This window comes from Scyliorhinus torazame, chromosome 1 (assembly GCF_047496885.1).
Source record: "Scyliorhinus torazame isolate Kashiwa2021f chromosome 1, sScyTor2.1, whole genome shotgun sequence".
Taxonomy (NCBI): Eukaryota; Metazoa; Chordata; class Chondrichthyes; order Carcharhiniformes; family Scyliorhinidae; genus Scyliorhinus; species Scyliorhinus torazame.
In genome coordinates, this window is record NC_092707.1 from 214202952 (window position 1) to 214219946 (window position 16995).

Sequence of the window (16995 nt, forward strand, 5' to 3'; positions counted from 1 at the left end):
GCTTACATTAACACGTCAATGAAGTTACTGTGAAAATCCCCTAGGTCCATTGTCTTTATAAGAACAAAGAACAAAGAAATGTACAGCACAGGAACAGGCCCTTCGGCCCGCCAAGCCCGTGCCGACCATGCTGCCCGACTAAACTACAATCTTCTACACTTCCTGGGTCCGTATCCCTCTATTCCCATCCTATTCATGTATTTGTCAAGATGCCCCTTAAATGTCACTATCGTCCCTGCTTCCACCACCTCCTCCGGTAGCGAGTTCCAGGCACCCACTACCCTCTGCGTAAAAAACTTGCCTCGTACATCTACTCTAAACCTTGCCCCTCTCACCTTAAACCTATGCCTCCTAGCAATTGACCCCTCTGCCCCGGGGAAAAGCCTCTGACTATCCACTCTGTCTATGCCCCTCATAATTTTGTAGACCTCTATCAGGTCGCCCCTCAACCTCCTTCATTCCAGTGAGAACAAACCGAGTTTATTCAACCGCTCCTCATAGCTAATGCTCTCCATACCAGGCAACATTGTGGTAAATCTCTTCTGCACTCTCTCTAAAGCCTCCACATCCTTCTGGTAGTGTGGCGACCAGAATTGAACACTATACTCCAAGTGTGGCCTAACTAAGGTTCTATACAGCTGCAACATGACTTGCCAATTCTTATACTCAATGCCCCGGCCAATGAAGGCAAGCATGCCGTATGCCTTCTTGACTACCTTCTCCACCTGTGTTGCCCCTTTCAGTGACCTGTGGACCTGTACTCCTAGATCTCTTTGACTTTCAATACTCTTGAGGGTTCTACCATTCACTGTATATTCCCTACCTGCATTAGACCTTCCAAAATGTATTACCTCACATTTGTCCGGATTAAACTCCATCTGCCATCTCTCCGCCCATGTCTCCAAACAATCTAAATCCTGCTGTATCCTCTGACAGTCCTCATCGCTATCCGCAATTCCACCAAACTTTGTGTCGTCTGCAAACTTACTAATCAGACCAGTTACATTTTCCTCCAAATCATTTATATATACTACAAACAGCAAAGGTCCCAGCACTGATCCCTGTGGAACACCACTGGTCACAGCCCTCCAATTAGAAAAGCATCCTTCCATTGCTACTCTCTGCCTTCTATGACCTAGCCAGCTCTGTATCCACCTTGCCAGCTCACCCCTGATCCCGTGTGACTTCACCTTTTGTACTAGTCTACCATGAGGGACCTTGTCAAAGGCCTTACTGAAGTCCATATAGACAACATGCACTGCCCTACCTGCATCAATCATCTTAGTGACCTCCTCGAAAAACTCTATCAAGTTAGTGAGACATGACCTCCCCTTCACAAAACCATGCTGCCTCTCACTAATACGTCCATTTGCTTCCAAATGGGAGTAGATCCTGTCTCGAAGAATTCTCTCCAGTAATTTCCCTACCACTGAAGTAAGGCTCACCGGCCTGTAGTTCCCGGGATTATCCTTGCTACCCTTCTTAAACAGAGGAACAACATTAGCTATTCTCCAGTCCTCCGGGACATCCCCTGAAGACAGTGAGGATCCAAAGATTTCTGTCAAGGCCTCAGCAATTTCCTCTCCAGCCTCCTTCAGTATTCTGGGGTAGATCCCATCAGGCCCTGGGGACCTATCTACCTTAATATTTTTTAAGACACCCAACACCTCGTCTTTTTGGATCTCAATGTGACCCAGGCTATCTACACACACTTCTCCAGACTCAACATTTACCAATTTCTTCTCTTTGGTGAATACTGATGCAAAGTATTAATTTAGTACCTCGCCCATTTCCTCTGGCTCCACACATAGATTCCCTTGCCTATCCTTCAGTGGGCCAACCCTTTCCCTGGCTACCCTCTTGCTTTTTATGCACGTGTAAAAAGCCTTGGGATTTTCCTTAACCCTATTTACCAATGACTTTTCGTGACACCTTCTAACCCTCTTGACTCCTTGCTTAAGTTCCTTCCTACTTTCCTTATATTCCACACAGGCTTCGTCTGTTCCCAGCCTTTTAGACTTGACAAATGCCTCCTTTTTCTTTTTGACAAGGCCTACAATATCTCTCGTTATCCAAGGTTATGTGAGAAATATGAGAATGACTAGAGCGAGGGTAGGTCCGATCAAGGACCGTAGCGGGAGATTGTGTATTGAGTCTGAAGAGATAGGAGAGGTCTTGAACGAGTACTTTTCTTCTATATTTACAAATGAGAGGGGCGATATTGTTGGAGAGGACAGTGTGAAACAGATTGGTAAACTCGAGGAAATACTTGTTAGGAAGGAAGATGTGTTGGGCATTTTGAAAAACTTGAGGATAGACAAGTCCCCCGGGCCTGACGGGATATATCCAAGGATTCTATGGGAAGCAAGAGATGAAATTGCAGAGCCGTTGGCAATGATCTTTTCGTCTTCACTGTCAACAGGGGTGGTACCAGGGGATTGGAGAGTGGCGAATGTCGTGCCCCTGTTCAAAAAAGGGACTAGGGATAACCCTGGGAATTACAGGCCAGTTAGTCTTACTTCGGTGGTAGGCAAAGTAATGGAAAGGGTACTGAAGGATAGGATTTCTGAGCATCTGGAAAGACACTGCTTGATTAGGGATAGTCAGCACGGATTTGTGAGGGGTAGGTCTTGCCTTACAAATCTTATTGAATTCTTTGAGGAGGTGACCAAGCATGTGGATGAAGGTAAAGCAGTGGGTGTAGTGTACATGGATTTTAGTAAGGCATTTGATAAGGTTCCCCATGGTAGGCTTATGCAGAAAGTAAGGAGGCATGGGATAGTGGGAAATTTGGCCAGTTGGATAACGAACTGGCTAACCGATAGAAGTCAGAGAGTGGTGGTGGATGGCAAATATTCAGCCTGGATCCCAGTTACCAGTGGTGTACCGCAGGGATCAGTTCTGGGTCCTCTGGTGTTTGTGATTTTCATTAATGACTTGGATGAGGGAGTTGAAGGGTGGGTCAGTAAATTTGCAGACGATACGAAGATTGGTGGAGTTGTGGATAGTAAGGAGGGCTGTTGTCGGCTGCAAAGAGACATAGATAGGATGCAGAGCTGGGCTGAGAAGTGGCAGATGGAGTTTAACCCTGAAAAATGTGAGGTTGTCCATTTTGGAAGGACAAATATGAATGCGGAATACAGGGTTAACGGTAGAGTTCTTGGCAATGTGGAGGAGCAGAGAGATCTTGGGGTCTATGTTCATACATCTTTGAAAGTTGCCACTCAAATGGATAGAGCTGTGAAGAAGGCCTATGGTGTGCTCGCGTTCATTAACAGAGGGATTGAATTTAAGAGCCGTGAGGTGATGATGCAGCTGTACAAAACTTTGGTAAGGCCACATTTGGAGTACTGTGTACAGTTCTGGTCGCCTCATTTTAGGAAGGATGTGGAAGCTTTGGAAAAGGTGCAAAGAAGATTTACCAGGATGTTGCCTGGAATGGAGAGTAGGTCTTACGAGGAAAGGTTGAGGGTGCTAGGCCTTTTCTCATTAGAACGGAGAAGGATGAGGGGCGACTTGATAGAGGTTTATAAGACGATCAGGGGAATAGATCGAGTAGACAGTCAGAGACTTTTTCCCCGGGTGGGACAAACCATTACAAGGGGACATAAATTTAAGGTGAAAGGTGGAAGATATAGGAGGGATATCAGAGGTAGGTTCTTTACCCAGAGAGTAGTGGGGGCATGGAATGCACTGCCTGTGGAAGTAGTTGAGTCGGAAACATTAGGGACCTTCAAGCAGCTATTGGATAGGTACATGGATTACGGTAAAATGATATAGTGTAGATTTATTTGTTCTTAAGGGCAGCATGGTCGCATTGTGGATAGCACAATTGCTTCACAGCTCCAGGGTCCCAGGTTCGATTCCGGCTTGGGTCACTGTCTGTGCGGAGTCTGCACATCCTCCCCGTGTCTGCGTGGGTTTCCTCCGGGTGCTCCGGTTTCCTCCCACAGTCCAAAGATGGGCAGGTTAGGTGAATTGGCCAATGAAAAATTGCCCTTAATGTCCAAAATTGCCCTTGGTGTTGGGTGGAGGTGTTGAGTTTGGGTAGGGTGCTCTTTCCAAGAGCCGGTGCAGACTCAGGGGGCCAAATGGCCTCCTTCTGCACTGTAAATTCAATGATAATCTATGATTAATCTAGGACAAAGGTTCGGCACAACATCGTGGGCCGAAGGGCCTGTTCTGTGCTGTATTTTCTATGTTCTATGTTCCCGGAAATTGCCGTATTTATCCTTCTTCCTCACAGGAACATGCCGGTCCTGAATTCCTTTCAACTGACACTTGAAAGTCTCCCACATGTCAGATGTTGATTTGCCCTCAAACATCCGCCCCCAATCTATGTTCTTCAGTTCCCGCCTAATATTGTTATAATTAGCCTTCCCCCAATTTAGCACATTCATCCTAGGACCACTCTTATCCTTTTCCACCAGTTCTTTAAAACTACTGAATTGTGGTCACTGTTACCGAAATGCTCCCCTACTGAAACATCTACCACCTGGCCGGGCTCATTCCCCAATACCAGGTCCAGTACCGCCCCTTCCCTAGTTGGACTGTCTACATATTGTTTTAAGAAGCCCTCCTGGATGCTCCTTACAAACTCCGCCCCGTCTAAGCCCCTGGCACTAAGTGAGTCCCAGTCAATATTGGGGAAGTTGAAGTCTCCCATCACCACAACCCTGTTGTTTTTACTCTTTTCCAAAATCTGTCTACCTATCTGCTCCTCTATCTCCCGCTGGCTGTTGGGAGGCCTGTAGTAAACCCCCAACATTGTGACTTGCACCCTTCTTATTCCTGATCTCTACCCATATAGCCTCACTGCCCTCTGAGGTGTACTCCCGCAGTACAGCTGTGATATTCTCCCGAACCAGTAGCGCAACTCCGCCTCCCCTTTTACATCCCCCTCTATCCCGCCTGAAACATCTAAATCCTGGAACGTTTAGCTGCCAATCCTGCCCTTCCCTCATCCAGGTCTCTGTAATGGCAACAACATCATAGTTCCAAGTACTAATCCAAGCTCTAAGTTCATCTGCCTCACCCGTAATACTTCTTGCATTAAATCATATGCACTTCAGGCCACCAGACCCGCTGTGTTCAGCAACTTCTCCCTGTCTGCTCTGCCTCAGAGCCCCACTGTCCCTGTTCCCTAGTTCTCCCTCAATGCTCTCACCTTCTGACCTATTGCTCCCGTGCCCACCCCCCTGCCATACTAGTTTAAACCCCCCCGTGTGACACTAGCAAATCTCGCGGCCAGGATATTTATGCCTCTCCGGTTTAGATGCAACCCGTCCTTCTTATATAGGTCACACCTGCCCCGGAACGGCTCCCAGTGGTCCAAATAACGGAAACCCTCCCTCCTACACCAGCTGTTTAGCCACGTGTTTAGCTGCTCTATCTTCCTATTTCTAGCCTCACTGGCACGTGGCACAGGGAGTAATCCCGAGATTACAACCCTAGAGGTCCTGTCTTTTTACTTTCTGCCTAGCTCCCTGAACTCCTGCTGCAGGACCTCATGCCCCTTCCTGCCTATGTTGTTAGTACCAATATGTACAACGACCTCTGCCTATTTGCCCTCCCCCTTCAGGATGCCCACTACCCGTTCGGAGGCATCCTGGACCCTGGCACCAGGGAGGCAACATACCATCCTGGAGTCTCTTTCATGTCCACAGAAGCGCCTATCTGTGCCCCTGACTATAGAGTCCCCTATTACTATTGCTCTTCTGCGCTTTGACCCTCCCTTCTAAACATCAGAGCCAGCCGTGGTGCCACTGCTCTGGCTGCTGCTGTTTTCCCCTGATAGGCTATCCCCCCCAACAGTATCCAAAGGGGTATACCTGTTCGAGAGGGGGATAACCACAGGGGATTCCTGCACTGACTGCCTGCCCTTTCTGGTGGTCACCCATTTCTCTGCCTGCTCCTTGGGTGTGACCACATTTATATAACTGCGATCTATGACGCTTTCCGCCACCTGCGTGCTCCTAAGTGCATCCAATTGCTGCTCCAACCGAACCATGCGGTCTGTGAGGAGCTCCAGTTGGGTGCACTTTCTGCAGATGAAGCCATCCGGGATGCTGGAAGCCTCCCGGACCTGCCACATCTCACAGTCAGAGCACTGCACCCCTCTAACTGACATTGCGTCAATTAATTAAAATTAAAAGTTTTTTGTAAAAAATTTATATATATTTTTTTAAATTTCAAAGTTACTGTTTCCTAGCACTAGATTTCTAATATAAATGCGAAAGCTAAATATAGTACTCTCCGATCTCTGGCTTAGATACACCTCTAAATTATAATTAAGTAATTATGTTTAATTAGTTACCAATGCTTAATTTTTTAAATTTAGTGTAGATTCCCAACCAGCCACTCAGGTCACAGCTTTTCTCTGATGTCACTTCAGTTTCCCCCCGACACACACAATTTGAAAAAGGTATAAAAGTAAAAATGAGTAAAAATCACTTACTTACTTACCTTCTTACCTTCTGAGTGTCTTAGATGTTCTCATGTTCTCTCCCTGACAGAGACTGCTCCTCCTCCTCCGAACCTTATGCCATCAACTTCAATGCCCTTCCCTGGTAACCTACTCCAGAATTCTGTTACCCTTTGGAGAAAAAGATCCCTCACTTACATTCTTTTCAGAACAACCTTGTACACTTTGGGATTTGAACCCCTCACAACAGGGGTTTCCCATTGATGAGAAGCAGATCTGTCAGTTGCCTTCGTAATTTTCAAATCTTAAGTTTGGTAACCCAGTCTCCTGTACTTTTAAGAAAAGAATCCGGGATTCCAAATGCATTGATTTGCAGAGCCCATACTAATGCCATAAGACCATAAGACATAGGAGCAGAATTAGGTCATTCAGCCCATCCAGCCTGCTCCACCGATCAATAATTGCTAATATGTTTCTCATCCTCATTCTCCTGCCTTCTTCCCATAACCCCTGATCCCCTTATTAATCAAGAACCTATCTTTCTCTGTTCTGAACACACTCAGTGACTTGGCCTCCCCAGCCTTCTGAGGCAATGAGTTCCACAGATTCACCACCCCCCTGGCTGAAGAAACTCCTCCTCATCTCTGTTTTAAAGGATTGTCCCTTCAGTCTGAGGCTGTGCCCTTGGGTTCTAGTTTCTCCCACTAGTAGAAACATCCTCTCCACGTTCACTCTATCTAGACCTCTCAGTATTCTGTAAGTTTCAATAAATTCCCCCCTCATGCTTTAATCGAATACAAACCCAGAGTCTTCAAGCGCTCCTCGTATGACAAGTTCTGGTGGACCTCCTCTTGACCTTCTCCAGGTAAGTACATCCTTCGTTAGATATAGAGCCCAAAACTGCTCACAATATTCCAAATAGGGTCTGACCAGATCCTTATACAGCCTCAACAGTACATCCCTGGTCTTGTACTCTAGCCCTCTCGACATGAATGCTAGCATTGCATTTGCCTTCCTATCTGCCAACTGAACCTGCATGTTAACCTTCAGAGAATCATGAACTTGGACTCCTAAGTCCCTTTGTGCTTCTGATTTCCTAAGGCTTTTCCCATTTAGAAAATAGTCTATGCCTCTCTTCTTCCTTTCAAAGTGCACAACCTCACACTTTTCCACATTGTATTCCATCTGCTACTTCTTTGGCCTGTCCAAGTCCTTCTGCAGGATGACGGCAGTTATGCGGCGCCAGCCGCGTCATCTATGCGGCGCTGCCTTTACGCGGGCGACAAGGCCTGGCGCGTGTAGATGACGCGGCCCCGATCCTAGCCCATTGTCAGGGCCTGAATCGGTCGGGATCGAGGCCGTTTCGCGCCGTCGTGAACCTCGACGGCGATCACGACTTTGTGGCCACTTCGGCGCGGGAGTGGAGAATCCCGCCCCATATCTTTGTATCATCTGCAAACATAGCAGCAATGCCCTCAGTTCCTTCATCCAGATAGTTAATGTATATCGTGAATAGCTATGGTCCCAACACTGACCCCTGCAGAACACGACTAGTCGCCAACTGGCATCCTGAAAAGGACCCCTTTATCCCCACTCTCTGCCTTCTGCCAGTCAGCCAATCCTCTATCCATGCCAGTAATTTGCCCCTAACACTATGGGCTCTTATATTATTTAGCACCTTGGCAAAGGCCCTCCGATATTTCTGCATTCCTCCAATCCTGGCCTCTTGCAGATTCCCAATTTTTATTACTCCACCATTGGTGGCCGTGTCTTCAGCAAGTTGGACCCGAAGCTCTGGAATTCCCTCCCTAAACCACTTTACCTTCCACCGTTGTTGTATGGATTACTTGATCAAGCAAGGGGGTAATGTCCTCAGCTCTTCACAACCAGTGTTGTTCAGCACGCAGCTGGCAGCTCACAAGGAAATTGCCAGTACTTCCTGACCAATAATGTCAATAAATAGAGAATAGCATTATCAACATTCACTAATTTCCGAAACACTGCCAACTGTAATAGGCCCAGCAGTGGTACTTTGTTTCTACAGCCTGCCCTTCTTTTTAAAAAAAATTAACCTAAAAGGCAGAATATAACATAACTGTTGTTTTTTTGTTGACTTTGATGTTTTACCTTTCTGTAGAGTTGACCAAATCATTGGGAAAGGTCAGATACCGGCAGACAAGAAAATGCGTGAGAAAGGAGAGAAAGTGCCACCAGAACTGGAACCCTTTGATGAGATGAGCATGATGGGACGGGTAATAAAAGTGGAAAAACAGGTAATTTCCCTTGGGAGAGGAGCAGGAGCTGGCAGCCCTGGTCCCCATGATAGTTTACTTGATGCCTACATTGGAATCTGTGGAGCAGGCATCCAAATTTGTCATGCAAATCATATTTGCAATAATCTTCAGCCAGAAGTGCCGAGTGAATGCTCCATTTCGGCCTCCCCCCGAGGTCCCAGCATCACAGTTACCAGTCTTCAGCAGATTCAATTCACTCAAAGGACCTGACAATATTCCAGCGATAGTACTGAAGACTTGTGCTCTAGATCTTGCCTTTCCACTAGCCAAGCTGTTCCAGTACAGCTGCAACACTGGCATCTACCTGGCAAGGTGGAAAATTGCCCAGGTATGTCCTAAATACAATAAGCAGGACAAAATCACCCCAGCCAATCACAGCTCCATCAGCCTATTCTCAATCATCAATACAGTGATGGAAGGAGTCGTCAACAGAGCTATCAAGCGGCACTTACTCAGCAATATCCTGCTCACTGATGCTCAGTTTGGGCTCCGCCTGGGTCACTCAGCTCCTGACCTCATCAAAGCCTTGTTTCAAACATGGACAAAAGAGCTGAATGCCAGAGGAGAGGTGAGAGTGACTGCCATTGATGTTAAGGCAGCATTTTACCAAGTATGGCATCAAGGAGCCCTTGCAAAACTGGAGTCAATGGGAATCAGGGGGAATCTCTCTGCTGGTTGGAAACACAAAGGAAGATGGTTGCGGTTGTTGGAGGTCAATTATCGCAATTCAAAGGCATCACTGCAGAAGTTCTTCAGGGTAGTGTCCTCAGCTCTAAAGTCTTCAGGTGCTCTATTTTAAGGTCAGAAGTGCGGATGTTCTCTGATGACTGCGCAATGTTCAGCACCATTCACAACTCCTCAGATAATGAAGCAGTCCATGTCCAAATGCAGCAAGACCTGAACAATACCCAGCATTGGGCTTTGAAGTAACATTTGCGCTACGCAAGTGCCAGGCAATGACTGTCTCCAACAATAGAGAATACAGCCATTCTCCCTTGACATTCAATAGCATTACCATCACTAACTTCCCCACTGACAAATAATCCTGGGGGTTACCATTGACCAGAAACTGAATTGGACTGATCATATAAATACTTTGGCCGGGATTCTCCGCCGGCGTGATTCTCCGTTAAGCCGGCGCCCGGGGGTTTCCCGACGGCGTGGGGCTGCCCCACAATGGGAAACCCCGTTGTCCGGCTGGTGTAACGGAGAATCCCGCCGATCAGTCGGGGCAGAAATGTGGCGCGGAGGGGCGGAGAATCCCGCCCTCTGGCTACAAGAGCAGATCAGAGGCCAGGAATCCTGCAGCAAGTAACTCCCCTCTTGACTCCTCAAAGCCTGTTCATCATCTACAAGACACCAAGTTCAGGAGTGTGATGGAATTCTGTCTACTTGCCTGGATGAGTGCAGCTCCAACAACACTCAAGAAGCTTGACACCATGAAGGACAAAGCAGCCTGTTTGATTGGCACCCCTTATACAAACATTCACTCCCTCTCGCACTAATATACAGTAACAACAGCGTGCACTAAGATGCAGGAAGTCACCAAGGCTCCTTTAGCAGCGCTTTCCAAACCTACGACCACTACCATCTAGATAGACTAGGGCAGCAGACACATGGGAACACACCACCTGAAAGTACCCCTTGTAGCTACTCACCATCCTGATTTGGAAATATATCAGTGTTCCTTCACTGTCGCTGAGTCAAAATCCTGGAACTCACTCCCTAATAGCATTGTCGGAGTACCTAAACCGCATGGACTGCAGCCGTTCTAGAAAGCTCAAAGGGCAATTAAGAAAAAATAATGGATTCTCTGCTGTTGGGACTCTCCATTGCGCCGGCAGCCTGGGGATTTCCCGACGGCGTGGGCCAGCCCACAATGGGAAACCCCATCGGCCGGCTGGCGAGATGGAGAATCCCAGGGGCTCACTGCACCAGAAATCTGGTGCGGCAGAACGGAGAATCCTGCCCAATAGCCCTTGCCAGCAATACTCATCTCCCATGAAAGAATAAAAAACGGTAACAGAGAGGCTGCCTACAAGCTCTCGGCCACAAAAATAAGCAGCATAAAGCGATGTGCTTGAAAAATTAAAATTACAAAGAGATATTGATAGATTTAGTGAATGAGCAAAGCCACCGGCACGTGAATTTCAGTGGAAGAAAATGTGAGGTAATTCAATTTGTATCTAAGAAAGGATAAAACAAGGTACTTCCTAAATGATGACAAGCTAGAAAAAGTGGAGATCCAAAGAGACTTGTGGTCGAGGAACACAAATCATGAAATACATACAGAAAATAATCATAAAGGCTAATGGAATGCTGGCCTTGACATCTAAATGACTAAAATAAAAGGGTTTAGAAGTTATGCTCGAGCCACACAAATCCACACCTGGAGTAAGTTAGTGAGCTTCCCAATATATGAGCTCCTTCGTACTTGAATACTCCAGGGATACTTCAGTCGGCTCCCCAACACCTACCCATAGTTGTCTTACGACCTTGGTGACTTCAGCTTCAGTTGGACAGGGCAAGCTACTCCATAATGTGATGCTGTGGAAGTACTTCAATGACGTCATTGCACTCTGACGATTTTTAGTCCAAGAGATTGTTAAAGTGTTTTGTCCAATGGGAGAGAATTTGATGTTTGTTTGTTAGGAGCTGATTGCCATCTGCTGAGAGGTTGGGTGTGGTATCATTGGTTTTGGGCCCACAGACAGAGCGGGGACCTTCATTGAGAGCCTGTAGGTCATGCTTTGTGGAAGCTGCCAGAACCTTGTTCTTCCATAATCAGTTCTTTATCTCCCTTAGTTTGTGCTGGAGTATCTATTTTACTTGATGGTGTCTTGCTTTTCTTGCTATTAGCTTAGCAGTATCTTGGTCATTCGTGTGGAACCAATCTTGGTGCTTCTGTTTGACAAAGACCTCAAATGCCATGATATGAGTGAAATCACTTAACTTCTTTCAAGAATCGTCAATATCTATGTTATCTTTTGGAATACAACTAATTTTTCTTCCCGTTCCTGTCTCTTGGCTGAGTCTTTTAAGATAATGACATCAAGCTTCCTTTATGGATTGACTCTGTCATAGCACTTTCTCAATTATGTTCAAGGACATGATGCTCTTAATCAGTCGATGGCCTGACCAGCATTCAGCACCTCTAAGGCGCACTCCTTGAGGTCTCTCTGTTGTTAGGGATCCAACATGTGCCCATAGAATTTACAGTGCATAAGGAGGCCATTCGGCCCATCGATTCTGCATCAGCCCTTGGAAAGAGCACCCCACTTAAGCCCACATATCCACCCCATCCCAGTAACCCCACCTACCCTTTTTGGATACTAAAGGCAATTTAGCATGGCCAGTCCACCTAACCTGCATATCTTTGGACTGTGTAATAAACCAGAGCACCTGGAGGAAACCCACGCAGACACAGAGAGAATGTGCAGACTCCGCGCAGACAGTGACCCAAGCCATCTTTAGATTGTGACAGGATTGTCACTCAATTTACAGATTTGGAAGGACTGCGCTGTACTATTCTTAGATTCTGATTCTGTGAAATGAGCTCTTGTTTGCTGAAGACTGTGATCGCATAGTACATACTCCAGAGAACATCCAGCTACTTGTTTGCTTTAGCTGAACCTCAAAATACTTTATCCTTGCAATAAGTCTGAAAAAGACAGTGATCTTGTACCAACCTGGCCCTGATCATAAACTTGAAGACCCCGTAGTCATAATCAAAAATACACCCCTCAACTCAGTTCAGACGTTCTGTTCTCTTAAAGGTATCCTGATTGATATAGTGTCATGAGAATGTCGCTTTAAGAAATGGTTAGCTGCTCATGTTACTGCAGTGATGTCAAAGTGTGGGTGGTGCTGAGCTCTGGTTCTGTTTTTTAGTTTCACTTTGAGAAAAGCTTGGGTGTGTCTGTCCTTTTGGTTTCGTTTTGCAGTGTGTTGCAGCTGAATTCAGCCAAAGCAGCTGTATTGTTGAGCTCTCTGCCATGAAGGACTATCTCTTAATCATTTGGTGAATTCAGAAGAATTATACATATTTTCAGTAGTGACTGTAAACTCTGATGTGCTTCTGTTTAAAGGTTTGTTAAGTCTTTTGGGTGTTAAAGGACAGCATACAGGTTACTTCGTGTTGTATTCTTTGGAGGTTATCTTTGAATTAATGATTGCTAAGATATTCACTGTTTGTTTTAAAAAGGTTAACTTGAGTTCATAGAATAAACATTGTTTTGCTGCTTTATAAAATAACTTTTCCCTTTCTGAAGTACCACACTTGTAGAGTGGGCCGTGTGCTCCCCATACCACAATCTATTAAAAGTTGTAGGTCAGGTGAACTCCATGATACATTGGGATTCTCTAAACCCTGACCCATAACAATAGGCATTGCCATGGGCTGGAGTTGGGCCGGGGTTCATACATGTGTACTTTAAAGAGACAGCTGGCCATTTAAATCACCAGCTGCCTCCACTGAAGTTGGATTTGATAGGCCAGGAGTGTGAAACCCAGAATATGCAGATTAGGCCAGGTAATTTTACCATTCTGAGCCCACTTGCCAATCAATCGGTACCCTCTTTTCATACAGTATAAAGTTGTTGTTTCCCCTGACATTGGTATTCTTGTGATTGTCCTGATTAATGCAAAATGAAAAGCTTTGACAAAATGTATTTTCCAGCAATGCTCGCGTTCTGCACTGCTAAACGACTAATTGTTAAAAGTAAACATGATTGTGTGTAAAAAGGGCACATATTCATTTGAACTGTCAAAGCTGTAAAGGAACTGTCAAAGGATACTATGTGAGTTTACATGGCGGGGTTAAGAGTAAAGGGTGGTGAGTAATGAGTTTGCAGGAGTTGGCACCAGGTTGGTATCAGGGTTGTTTCGTCCTTTGGGATATGTGTGTATGAGAATATGAGGGGCCATTAGGGAGTGAATAAAGGGGCATAGATTTGCTCAGGGAGTATGAAGGTCCATAGGAGGTGGTTTGGCATGGTTGGGGCATAGGGAGTGTATGAGGGGTTGAGTGTGGAGGAGACCCATTTTTTATTCGAAACTTTGTCAAATTTAAATTCTCCTGTCTCTGTGCACCCAACCCGAGAGCAAAAATCTGGCCGAAGCTAATGTTTTGAGCACAATATGACTTTTCTTTGGAATTGAGGAGGGGTAGCAATGTGATGGGCTTTATACTGTTGAGAAAAGTGAAAGGGGAAGGTAGGCATGGGAACCCACAACATAGGATTAAATTGTTCTAAAATCCAATCTCAGAGTCTGTTGGACCCTGCTACTTGGGAAAAATAATCGCTGGACAGTTCCATGTAAAGAAATCTCTGGGCAGCACGGTGGCGCAGTGGGTTAGCCCTGTTGCCTCACGGCGCCAAGGTCCCAGGTTCGATCCCGGCTCTGGGTCACTGTGTGGAGTTTGCACATTCTCCCCATGTTTGCGTGGGTTTCTCCCCCACAACCCAAAGATGTGCAGGGTAGGTGGATTGGACACGCTAAATTGCCCCTTAATTGGAAAAAAATGAATTGGGTGCACTAAATTTATAGTTTAGCTGTTTAGCACAGGGCTAAATCGCTGGCTTTGAAAGCAGACCGAGGCAGGCCAGCAGCACCGTTCAATTCCCGTACCAGCCTCCCCGAACAGGCGCCGGAAATGTGGCGACTAGGGGCTTTTCACAGTAACTTAATTTGAAGCCTACTTGTGACAATAAGCGATTTTCATTTCATTTCATATATTAGCGTAACAAATACACACATTTTGAGACTTAATAGAGGCATACTGAGACTTAATAGAGGCATACAAAATGATCAGGGGGTTAGATAGGGTGGACATAGATAGAGAGCCTTCTCCCGCGGATGGAAATGGCTGGCACGAGGGGACATAGCTTTAAACTGAGGGGTAATAGATATAGGACAGAGGTCAGAGGTAGGTTCTTTACGCAAAGAGTAGTGAGGCCGTGGAATGCCCTACCTGCTACAGTAGTGAACTCGCCAACATTGAGGGCATTTAAAAGTTTATTGGATAAACATATGGATGATAATGGCATAGTGTAGGTTAGATGGCTTTTGTTTCGGTGCAACATCGTGGGCCGAAGGGCCTGTACTGCGCTGTATCGTTCTATGTTCTATGTTCTATGCCATCAAGCAATTGCAACATTCAAAGTGAACAGAGTGAGCTTCCTACAGGATAAGGGAGCAAAGGAGCAAACTGAAAACCCAGTGCCTTCACTCATCTCTCCAACAGTGACATCATATGGACTATTTGCAAATAGAGCTACAAATCAATATTTGGTTTAAAATCACATATGTGATGACACTAACCAAGTGCTGAACACCCATCCACTGAAGCAACAGTAAAATTCATCATTAATACCTAGTCTTTAACGGTGAAATTAAGGTGAGATACTCGATAAATTAGCATAGTAATCCCTGGAATTTATAAGGTAAAGTGTGTTTTAATCAAACCTTTCAAGATATTAAGCGGAGATGATTGAACAGCTGAAGAGAAAGCTATTTCTACTGGTTGAGGGTTGCGCACAGGGAGGCATGGCCTAAAAGTTAAAACCAGATATTTAGGAGTAAAATTAGGAAATATTGATACAGAGAAAGGATATTAGAAGTATGTAATTCTGTTCCACAAATGGTAGTTGATGTTGATTGGTAATTTTAAACCTGCGAGTGATGGGGCAAAGATATATGGAACGTGACCACAGATCAGACATGGTCGTAGTGAATAGTGGATAAACGCAAGAGGATTCTGTTCTTATTTTCCTTGTATCTCCCTCAAGAAAGATGTGATTAGAGATCAGCACATCACCAGTCATGCCACCGACAATATTTCCAGTTTGACATTTGACCACGCTTTAATATAACTTGAATACCATAGACATTATAGTTTTATTTTACTATATCCTTGTTTCATTCCATTTCTGGTTATTTACACTCAGTCTTTCTCTGTATATTTCAGGTGCAGTCCATAGAACAGAAGCTGGATATGTTGTTGATGATCTACAGCCAGTGTTTAAGCAAAGGCTCAGTGACAGCATTGACTCTGGCTGCAATGAACATTCCTCTAATTGACCAGGACCTGACCTCTGACTATCATAGCCCAGTGGACACTACAGATATCTCTATGTCTACCCAGACATTGAACATATCTGCCTCTACAGATCTAGAATAAGGTGATTAGAAGGTCCAGGTGACCCAGGCTGATTTTTAACCTCACTGAATGTAGTTATGTGGATTGGCACTAACAGATCAAAGAAGACATTTAAAAGCCATCATTATTGTTTCTCATTTTAATTTAATTATGTATTTTCTGTACTAATGATCAACTTTTGAAGAACAGATCTCAACACTTCATGGAATATCTTCTATGGCCTCGAGGACCATCACAAACCCAAAATGAGAATAACGTTGGATGACATCTTCAGTGATTCCAAAACTGCAGACAACGCAATTCTTCAGTCTGGCCTGTGAATGTTTTTACAGAAGGCTTGTAGCCATCTTCCAACCCCAACTTCAAGAGTCCATCAGCACAGGGCAATCCATAGTAAAAGATGTAAAGTTGGCCAAAAAAGCTAATAGGATTTCCAGATTAAGGAGTAATTCCTATTTTTTATTCAGAACATTCCAGCAAATGGTTTATCGTATTCGAGGTGTGTCTGAGATTCCTGATTTTCGCTTAGTTTTCTGCAACAAAGGAATCATTGTGAATGGTCAGGCTGAACACAGTGTAGCATCATATCAATAGAAGCTGGATAACAGACAGTTCTCAATATTCTCAGGACTCTGGCCAAGGGTAGTAACGTAACCATTTATCATTGGTCATCAGTATTTTAGTGACATCTATCTCTGAAGCAAGGCAGGATGTTCAATAAGAGTTAGGTTAGCTGGGAAAATGTTAAAGATTCTTGAGGAACTATTGAATCAAATACTGTCTTGAGAGGGGGTTTATTGGAAGGTTGGAGATATAAAGATGGGAATGCTCTTATGCATTACGGCTGTGATTTTCTACTGCTGTGTATGTTGACCTGTGATTGTCTTCCCATCAAAATGAAGGGCTGTAAAATGAAAAGCTGTCAAAAGCAAACGCACAAAACCAAAGTGAAATCTTCACATAAAACTTCAGAGCAGGATGACATTTCTCAGTGGAGTGTAAAATGCAAGAGAGATCTAACCTAGTCCTATGGCTCGTGCTAAGTGAAAAATAAGGGCCCCACTGACCATACTGAGAAATGCAGTATTTGAGAGCCATTATTACTAACTGCCTGT

General features: G+C 45.1%; 1 protein-coding gene across 2 annotated transcripts in view; it reads left to right on the top strand.

The window, feature by feature from the left end:
* The window catches only part of LOC140418751 (potassium voltage-gated channel subfamily KQT member 4-like), a 1006403-nt gene extending 989685 nt beyond the window's left edge, over positions 1-16718 (top strand). For both annotated transcript variants that reach the window (XM_072502359.1, XM_072502364.1), the window contains 2 exons: positions 8562-8697; positions 15689-16718. In XM_072502359.1, the coding sequence (XP_072358460.1) occupies positions 8562-8697; positions 15689-15901 (349 nt within the window). In that variant the 3' untranslated portion in view covers positions 15902-16718. The remainder of the gene's footprint in view (positions 1-8561; positions 8698-15688) is intronic.
* Positions 16719-16995: the final 277 nt, after the last annotated feature.